The 10,568-nt window shown below is 40.2% G+C and overlaps 1 protein-coding gene across 3 annotated transcripts; it reads right to left on the reverse strand.

Annotated features, from left to right (window-relative positions):
• Positions 1-10,345, reverse strand: vash1 (vasohibin 1). 3 transcript variants are annotated; one of them, XM_027172654.2, is made up of 8 exons: positions 10,116-10,345; positions 9,433-9,783; positions 7,426-7,514; positions 6,821-6,877; positions 5,374-5,448; positions 4,412-4,793; positions 2,514-2,623; positions 1-1,231 (listed from the first exon to the last, which is right to left on the reverse strand). In XM_027172654.2, the coding sequence occupies exons 2-8, from the start codon at positions 9,781-9,783 to the stop codon at positions 1,159-1,161; spliced, it is 1,137 nt and encodes a 378-aa protein (XP_027028455.1). In that variant the 5' UTR covers positions 10,116-10,345; the 3' UTR covers positions 1-1,158. The 3 variants fall into 3 exon arrangements, with proteins under 3 accessions (XP_027028455.1, XP_027028454.1, XP_027028453.1); XM_027172653.2 differs by having other exon boundaries at positions 9,433-9,789; XM_027172652.2 differs by having other exon boundaries at positions 9,433-10,345.
• Between the last annotated feature and the right edge of the window lie 223 nt (positions 10,346-10,568).

The following is a 10,568-nucleotide window of genomic DNA, read 5'->3' on the forward strand; positions in this document are numbered from 1 at the left end:
AACGGTTAAAATGTCAATGTTTAATACAAAAAAAAGAATAAGACTACATCATCTGCATTCAGTGCTTAAAATAACACCTCTATTACAAAAAGTCATAAAAACTCGGTGGTTGTTTAAATAGTGGAGATAGGTAAGGCTAATGTTTGGCCACATTGGTACTTTCAGTCCAATTTCCAACCATTCCAGTCCATAATTAAATAGGTAAGCGATGGAAGAAGAGTGCGCTGACAGTCTGAGATTTTCAGTTCTTGGTTTTTCTTGAAATGATAACTTTTCCACACTGTGACGATTAAAAACATAAAACACTTGTATTACACGGCACAGCTTTGCTTGTGTATTATACAAGGCAGCTAAATAGGACAATAAAAAACAGTGTCGCAACAAGTCATTTAAAAATGAGTGGGGATCACGAGACGAGGACACACCAGCTTTTCGAAAAATGCTCCACTGTCCCATGTTCTATCCACACTACTGGAGCTTTATCTACATTGCAGAGTGGATTCAAAAAGTTTGAATTAACTCATTTAGTGTAGACTTCAGTATATTTCAAAAATATGCAAGCGCTGCAACAGATGACAACGGACACCATACGCCGGATTTGCCTTTTCACATAGAAGTCTGTTATATTTGGTTTAGAGAGGTCTCAGATTGTTGGTGTAACCAGCAGCTGCCTGCCTTCAGACGATCTGAAAAATGTGATGAGTGTCGAGCAAATCAAACCCTGCGAGCCATGCTGACAGAAGGGTGGCTTGATTGTGAGGTGTTTACAAGGCACCTGACGAGTGGATTAAAAACTGTGTTGGGGTAAAAACACGAATAATAATAAACAGGTATGCACAATGCCGTATTTACACAACTAAGTCGTGGAGTACAATGGATATACAACTCAGTGGAGTATTTACAAAACTTGTTGCTTGAAGTAGATCTGTTTAGCTGATTTGTTAAGTGACATGGCAGCATGTTTGCACAATTTTACATTATTACTATTCTGTGACACAGTTCAGCCATGGTGTATTGTCCCACTTGTTTAAAAACATTTGTCCATTAAAAGGTCTTCTTCAAACTTGTTTTTCTCCTGGATCAGTTTATCCACCTAGAAAAAGTTTGGCTGCCAGACCGTTTGATGTCAACTGTATGGTTGAAACATTGACACCTCGCTCACACCCTGATCTGGTATCCATTCATATCAGCCGGAGGTTTTGGATCCAAAGACTTCTTTTCAACTGATAGCCTAGTACAAGGTAGAAAAAAAGAGACAGAAATTCAATTACTGCTCAGAAATGAAACATTTCGAAAAACGATGAAACTCATCATTTAAGGTTAGCAGAAGCTTTTCTGAACTTTACTGTCCTAGGAATGCTTGGTTACTGAACATTTCTAAATATTTTAGTTGTAATATTTTAATTAACACGAATTATCTCTCTATCTCTCTCTGGTAACTTGCCTGCTTATTTTAACATGTTCTAAAAACAACTATTATGGAATAATATCATGTTATTCCACCTCAGCACTGTTAGGAAAAATGGACATACAGTATGATGTGTGTACTCATACACTATATAGCCAAAAGCGTGATGTTTGACCATCACAGTCATACATGCATTTTGAGTATCCCATTCTTCCTTTGCTGTTCTCATAACCTCCACTCTTCAAGGAAGGATTTCCTCTAGATTTTGGAGTGTGGCTGTGAGGATTTTTGCTCACAAGGCCATTAGTGGAGTTCAGTACTGATGTCAAGTGAGGAGGTCTGAGGTGCAGTCAGCTTTCACCCTAAAAAGTATTGAGTGGGTTTGAGGTCAGGGCTCTGTGCAGGACACTCGAGCTCTTCCACTCCAGCCCTGCCAAACGGTGTCCTCATTATCACTTTGTGCACAGGTAACATTGCTCCTAGGCATATTGTAATGGTACATCATACCAAGATGTTCTATGGAACTGTGTGCTTTAAACTGTGGCAACAGTCTGATGAAGGACCACATATAGGTGTGATGGTCAGATACCCACAAACCTTTGGCCATATAGTGTACATCCTACACCAGTACCAAAATCTCCATTGTGACAGAGCGCCACCATCCAATCAGGGAATGAATCAAGAAGCCAAACTTCAGAGTCCAATTAGTCTAATATGATTAATAAGAGGAAACTGTATCCAAGATTGTTGGAGTTATAGCATTTATTTATCTAAATTTGGGGAAAGCTACCAAATGATAGACGGTTCATTATTTATCCTTGCTGTGAAATTTGTAAATTTGCCCAGTTTTAATGTTGTTTTAGCTTAAGAGATAACAATAATCAGGAAAAACCTCTCCAAATTTCACTAATAACAAACTTAAGGATAAAGATAACAAGGATAAACCCTGTAGTGTACATTGTGCGGTTTGTAAAATAGCCTTGACTTCTCACCTGAAGTTTAAAGTCACATATTATTTGACACTGTGTACTATTTGGTAGCAGTAATAGATGTTTGTGCATGAAGAAACTAAAGTGTGTGTACACTGCGACAGACAGAGCAGTACCTCCTCTCAGCACGGCTGTTCTTACGCATGGGGCTGCCCGGGTTACGTAGAGGAGATCCCGTGTCTTTCCTTCTGTCCTTGGTGGGGGAAATATTTGCAGGCTTGCCAATCTGCCAAACATAATGATCTTCATTTAATACTGTTAAGACTGCTGTGTCAATCATACCCTTCTTACGCCACAACACAGTCATGCAAATACATAGATTGAAAACTTGCATGTTCTGTTGAAACGGAGAGCTTGAGAAACGTGATGACTTAAAACGAACAATAACAGATGCCTTGCTAACAATTCGAGTAATTCTGGATCAGTATTTTACACCATTGGGTGGAGAAAGGCATAACTGTTTTGAACACTTGATACCTCTCCTCCGGCCATGCACTCCATGCACATCAATCACTTGAACGTGATGGAGGACAGCATACAAGCTCAGACGTACACAATCACATCAAGAGAGCAGCAGAGGGAAAGTGCTGAAGGTGGCATCAGGAGAAGAGCAGACAAAATCCTTCCCTCACTAATGGAATTATGTCCATTCAGGGAGAGAACCTTCTTAATTAAATCAGTTATCGGTTGATCTTCCCAGTCGTGTGTAATGCAAAACAGAGCAAAAGCAATTTTGTGTGAGAGGGATGCCTTTCCATTACTTCCTAGACTGATGGCTCAGTAAGAAGCCCTGCTAGGAAATGATGAGTGCATAAATGGCATGATGTCAGCATGCATTTAGATCAAATGTATGCACGCTACATGCACTGTTTGGATTACACAACTTTTTTTCCTCGCGTGCAGTTCAGCACACTATAACTATCGGTGCTTCCTTGCTCCTGTCTGTTTAGTAATACCCAATATCCAAGTTCTAAGCTTTCTGTGGTTCCTTACGTTTATGCAACAGAGTAAATAATTAAACTATGAGATTTCCATTTGTGTTCCATTTTTGATGCATTGAAGACATATCATGCTGTGGTGGTATATTAAATCAATCATTCATTAATTAAATTTTATTATATGCATTTTTTTAAATCTCATTAAATCTGCAGCTCTTTATAGGTTCTTTGTTTTGTCCCTATGGGAACTATTAATGGCTCTATGTCGAACCCCAACACTACACATCACAGATGAGAAAACATGCTTGTTTATTGTGAACGATGATGTTTGTTTATGTTTAGATAAAATATTGGTGCTATTTACTGTGATTAGCATGTGACATATGCAACATATAGCACACGTTCTAGCATTTTAGCAGTCCAAACTCAAAATCAATAAATGTGATCGTTCACTATTCACATGAAATTTTCGTTGCTTTACGATACCACCTTCATTCGCATCAGTTCAGTGATCGATGACCTTCATATCAATATCGAGCGATCGCTTTAGACCTGTTTTTGGCTATCCCTAATACATACACATCATTAGACACAAACTGCAAAGCAGCTGGAGCCTGATAAAAGGAAGAGCCACTTCTGCGACAACGAGATAAATATTCTGTTGTAATTCCCAAGTACAGCAGAGCCGTTACTGCTGCACTGTCAGTTTAATTTCCAGCTTTCTAAGCCACTGACAAGGCTGACAAGGCTGTGTTTACACTGTGGCTGAGGCAACTGAAACTCAAGCCAGGTTTGTTCCTCCCTCTAATAGATACTGTAGCAAACACGTCTCCGGTCTGTCACGTTGTCACAGTGCTACACTGTTAAAAAGTCCCAAAGCCACTTATTCGCCACATCTGTGTTTACACTTTGGCAGAAGCAGCGCTACGTCCGGGTTGTGCTGTTCTAAAATAAACTAAATATTGAACAGAGCTCTTGTTTATTTGTTTTGGTGACATTTGGGAATGCAAATATATACCTGTGGGACTGTACACCATGAGACAAAAAGAATCAAACTTTAGACTTTTTCCGCTCACCTTTAGCCTCATGTCACGTGTATGCCTCTCCAGCTCCTTCCTCAGCTCCTCTTTTGACAGTTTTTCAACATCCAACACCGAATGCTTCCAGTCGATCTGTTCCACGCTGTGTGGGTCGTGTGACACGTACTGGCCGATTTTCACTTTGCGCAGTGTGTGCCAGTAACCCTGATAGGCAGTCTGAAACTCCTGCAGCAAGTCAGCGAGCGTGCGGTACTCTAGCGGCTTGAACATAAGATCCTCACGCCGGCTGATCCCAAGAGCTCCGAACCGGCCGGCGCTATGGATCCCCAACACAATGTGGCGAAAGTGGCTCCCTGAGAACTGAGTTTTAAAGCTGAGGGGGAAGCGCTCCACAGTTGGCATACTGTTGGTGAGGTAACTGGCGTGTAGGTCAGGTTAAGAAATTCAGCCTTTCAGTGGGTTTATGGGCTTTGAATTTTATTACTAAAAAATGTAGGTCCGATCAGAATGGCACTAAAGCAAATGTCTGGAATACAACTAACTTAATAATACTGTTACATCCTCAGTGTTTTGGTGTTTGTTTCCATCAACATTCTGGGACCACAACAGTTAGCATACATTATAGAAAATATCATGAATCCTCACCATGAACAACCAATCATAGGTGTAATAGCACTTAAATAAGATTGAATGAACAGAAGCCAAATCTGTCACAGTATAGGTAGAGAAGCAAATATTAACCCCACAGTGGTAAAATGTTCCATACAACTTATTTTTTAACAAGATTCATCAAACTAGGAAATCTTGCTGTAGTGTTCCTTTAACTTTTCTACATTAACTTTTGGCATGTGGTTTGTCAAGAATAACAGTCTTGTCTGCGAGAAAATCGTTTCTATTTATCTGAATTATCCGTGCATTATTGAGAGAACATCATTCCATCAAAGTTTTATTGTAATAAAATGAGAATATGAGTTGTGAAGCCCAAGTGTGAAGGATACATTCCAAGGATTACAGCCTCCAAACACTTGATTGGTAAACATTCTCTGGTCATTTCCTTTGCGATGTCCATTAACCTGTGGAAGTAACAGACATCGAATATCAACAAGCTCAGCTTAAGCTATTGTTTTGCTGAACAATGAGTTTCGCTTGGGATTTCTCTGGATATGAGCCCCTACTAACACATTAAATGTGTGTGTGTGTGTGTGTGTGTGTGTGCATGCGCAGTGTCCTGATTTTGAATGAGCATTTTGTCAAGGATGTATTCGGGTTTGTTCCTACTTATACCCGGTGATTTCCCATGACCCTGAGCAAGACGCAGCACTTACTCAAGACAAATAATAAAAAAATCCTCTCGACCCCTCCCATTAAAAATAAAGCACTCTGCTGTTTATGATGCTGTGATCAGATCACACACATCCGGTGTCATGTGATGCTGAAATCAAATTTCCTTCAGCTGATGTCACTGACCATGTAATTGTAACCGGCCAATCCAGAAACATCCTGAGCTGCTTCCTGTGTCTGCTTCTCAGCGTGCCAGAAACAGTAACAGGAACAAGACAAAGATATGAAACCATGTTTTAAAAAAAACCCCTATTCACATGGGCTGCTTGTAATTTCCGTTACAGCTCAGATGAGTGTGTCCAACAGAATGCAAGCAACATACATGACCATCCTTCTTTTACCAGGAAGAACAGCTGTATCAGCAAGATTGTGTTAGTTAGCATGACCATACGGGTGCACCAATAACACCAGAAAACCAGTACATGATTTAGATGTAAGCTGCTAACTTAGTTATATTACACTCAGCAGTGACAATATTAAGAACATCTGCACATTCATACAATTATCTAATCAGCCAATCATGTAGCAGTAGTGCAGTGCATACAGGTCAAAAGAAAAAGTTATATGTTCACATCAAACATCTGGGTTTGGGGTGATGTGATCTCTGTGACTTTAACCGTGGCATGATTGTTGTGGCAGATAGACTGGTTTGAGTATTTCAGAAGCTGCTGATCACCTGGGATTCATACACACACTAACACACACACACCTCTAGAGTTTACAATGAATGGTGTGAAAAACATGCAAAAAAAAACTTCATCTCCCAGTGAACAGCAGTTTTGTGGGTGGAAATATCTTGTTAACAAGAGATCTCAGATAAGTCTGGGCAGAATGGTTCAAGCTGATAAGCACTCAAATAACCACTATTTACAACGGAGGTCATAAGGAGAGCATCGCAGAATTCACAACACACCGAAACTTAAAGTGGCTTACTCCCTTCGGCCAAGAACGACAACGCTACCGTGGGCACAGGTTTAAAGTGGAGAGTAGAAGGTTACATAAAAACGTATAGGATTTTATGCTGGCATGTGATCGGGCGTTTGTGAATATAGAGTAGTGGACAGTGAGTATAGACTAAGAGTCTGTTATAAACAAGATACTCACGCTGTGAGAGGTCTGCTTTTCTTGATCTCAAAAAACTGGGTTCCTGTATGATTGTACCTGGTTACACACTGTTAAGTAAATAATATTTCTAGGCACATCATCCAGAAATGGCAGATTTAAAAGACAATCACACTAACATCATTCAAATAAATAGTAAAGAAGAAAAAAAAAAACATTAGTTACATAAAAGATGAATGGCATACAGAAACATCGGCTTTAAATGATACCAAAACACGAAAACACAAAAACACGCAATGCACGTTACATTCAAATGTGCATTACAAAATGTTTATAGAAATGTTTATATACGAGGAATAAACATATATATTATGTAAAGTGTGGTCTCTTATTTAAAGCCAACTAGTAAATATTTCATGTGTCTGGATCGTGTCTCTGTGGCCTACTTTCTCTCTGTCTGACGTTAAAAACTAAACATCAAACAGAACACTTAAAGACACAAATGATATAAGCTAACAACCGTGCAAGATGTTTTTACGTCTGAATCTATAGCTGCGAGGTCAACCACGTGCCACGATGTATATAAAAAGTAAGCATTGGTGGACTGCATTTGAATAATTTCCCGCTGTAGATTGGAAGAAGGATACTGCAAATCCCTGATGTATTTCTGTATGGCTTCCAGGCGCTGTGGAATACTGGTGGTTGGCTGGTATGTAGGCACAGTAGGTACAGGAATCTGTGGGATTAGAGAGATAGAGCACGCTGTCAACACGGTGGTGCAGTAAGTGCTGCTGGAGAATATCTTTTCAATCGCTCCGACAGCAGATCCACACTTTAGGGCAAAACCCATGGTAAGAATCCAAATTGCTCACTTGCAAAGGAATGACAAACAAAAGGGACGTTGAAATGGGGAACAGATACGGCATTTAGAAGGAAGCGAATCTGTCAGACTACATATCTAACCTTCTGAAACGCCAATATCGCCGTCGTTCTGTTTGAACAGATAGCTCATAATGGAGCCCCTAAAATTTTCGTGACTTTTAACACTTAACGAAAGAGCAATTATTAAATCTTCTTTATGTTGGTTAGACTGTACAGTACACACTCAGCAATTTTTCCAGAATCATCATTATTTAAAGCAGATCAGAATCAGCAATGTTTAAAATGTATTGCTTTTGACAATATTCTAACAATTTCTTTGGTGTGTCTGAATGAATAACTGGTCTTTATTAATTGAATAAAAATGTGTTCTTTGGGATTACTCACCATATGCATGTGTAATAAAAATCTGTGTGTTAAACATGCAATCCTATTAGTCAGGATTTCAGGCCTTTAAACATGAATGAATACAACAAAAATGATGTCATGAGGTTCTACCAAGAAGCAGCTATGAGCTCACATCACACCGGTTACAATCAGTCTGCATAGTCAGCAATCTGTCATCGGACTCCCATTACATTCATGTGATGTACTCTGTGTTAATGGGCGATACATTTTCCTGACCTTGTTCCTGCTTGAACTTCTCCATTTGAAAGCAGTGGCTTGCTACATAGCAAGGTTACACTGTATTATGCTTGTGAATGTATACAGCTTTACAATATCCTTCATTTAAACCTCAAATAAATACAACATGTTTGTACTTGTAACACAAAGAAAATGCAGAAACAGAATATCTGAATATCTGAAATCTACCGTGCAGCTTCAAGATCGGCAGGCGAGCTTTGGAATCTCAGCAGTTGATCATGTGGAAATGACTACAGCTCTTTGTGACTGATGTCTAAATGAAGATGAGAATGATATGCGCTGATGTTTTTGCTTAGACAACAAGAAAATGCATATCAAAGAAGACAAAAATAGATTATATGTAGGACACACACGGGGACGTGGACACACACGGGGATGAGGGCGCGTAAGCACACGGGGACGAGGAGGCACACGCGCACACACGGCAACAAGAACACAAACACAGGGACACATTGTTACACATGTTTGGGAGGTAGAAGGAAACAAGAAAACCTTGAGGAAACCAAACAGGCATCGAGAGACATGCAAAACTCTGCCCAGACAGCAAGCCAAGCTCAAAATCAAACCAGGGAAGAACAATGGTGTAACTGCAGTGCATATAGTGATGGCCTTGCACATGGTCTGGTTTAGCTCAGCTACAGAAGCAGACATCAGAAGACTACAGAGAACGATTTGGACTCCTGAAAGGATTATTGCTGTTCCCCTGCCCACCCTCCAAGAAATATATATATATATCCAGAGTGAAAAAAGGGCTCAAAAGATCACTCCGGATCCCTCACATCCAAGTCATCCACTTTTTTAACTTTTACCATCTGGCCCCAAATACCAGCACAAGAAAAGTTTCTTCCCCAAGCCAATCTACCTCACGAACAGTTAAACTTTCCCACTATTACGCAATAACAACGTGCAATGATCTTAGATTTCTTTTTACCACATCCATCCTACATCATCATTCCATTTCATTCCGTTCCATTCTTTCATCTATAGCACAACAGTCCATATCCTGACACAAACACATTCTGATTCTGATTCTATTATAGCGGATGTAGAAAAAGTTAAAAAGAAACAAACAAAAACAAACAATTGTACGTATTTATATACTGAATGAATAGGTATAGAGGAATATGGACCTTGGGCAGGTCTGTGGCTCCTCGGATCTTCTTCTCCACTCCTGCTCCATCTGGGTGAATCCGGGTCACATGTCTCCACATCTGCTCCCAAGTATCTTCATTCACTGGTAATCCTCCACGATTCACAATGAACGGAATCAATCCATCTCTCAGATCTTCCTCACCATCATCCTCCTGCTCCTCATCCCTCTCCTCCACACCCTCCAGACTCAAGGCAGTCCTCAGCATTGGGACCTCAGTGACCTTTGACTTGCACTGTGGCTGATTTAGGCAGATGCCGATTCCTGATTTGTCCATCAGTCTCCTAGGAGACGCACAGTGATGGACACGCCCACAGCACGTGACTGGCATCTAGGGCTCATAACAACACACCTGATGTTGTTACCTGGATCATCAAGTGCTTAAATTAAGGGCTGTATAAACAACCCGCCACATTTAAAAACGACTTGAACATATGTAGGAAAAAATAATAAAAGTATTTTATCAACAAAAATGTAAAAAATTTGCTATTTGTTGAAAAAAAACGTTGAACAAACGGCACGTATTTTTATAACAGCTTATTAAATAATACGCTACGAAAAAAAGCAAAAGAATTCAGTGTTTAATAAAAGAAACACGTTAGAAAAAGGCAGAAAAAGTGTCTGGAAGCGAAGACAAAAAGCTACACAACAGACACTAAATACCGGTGAGTCGGTTCACGGAGGTCGGTTCAGTTCATCTCCATCTGTACAATAAACAACTCAGTGTCAATTTCTCTCACACAAGTGTCTTGTTACATCGTCCCAGACATATTTCCGTATTTCCCACACAGGCCACTGTTATTAAACCTTGAGTCAGTCCTTGTAACCCGTTAACCAGACACTAGCGCCGGTGTAACGCCGGGTACAGTGAATGTCTCCTAGACACTCCCAGACCTCTCTACTGCGCATGCGCGGGATAAATGGTTCACAATGAGCCGAATCTTAAACGGCTCCCTACTTCCTATTTAGGTGCACTATCTAGGGTGTGGAATAACGGTCTCTGCAGGCTGTGTAGTGCATTACGTATCGATTAAAGGTCTATTCGGAGTTCATCCAGATCCTGCAGCCTTAATGTCTCCTCCTAATTAAGCCTGCACTGAGTGACTTGATCCTTAG

This window comes from Tachysurus fulvidraco, chromosome 12 (assembly GCF_022655615.1).
Source record: "Tachysurus fulvidraco isolate hzauxx_2018 chromosome 12, HZAU_PFXX_2.0, whole genome shotgun sequence".
In the NCBI taxonomy this organism is placed as follows: Eukaryota; Metazoa; Chordata; class Actinopteri; order Siluriformes; family Bagridae; genus Tachysurus; species Tachysurus fulvidraco.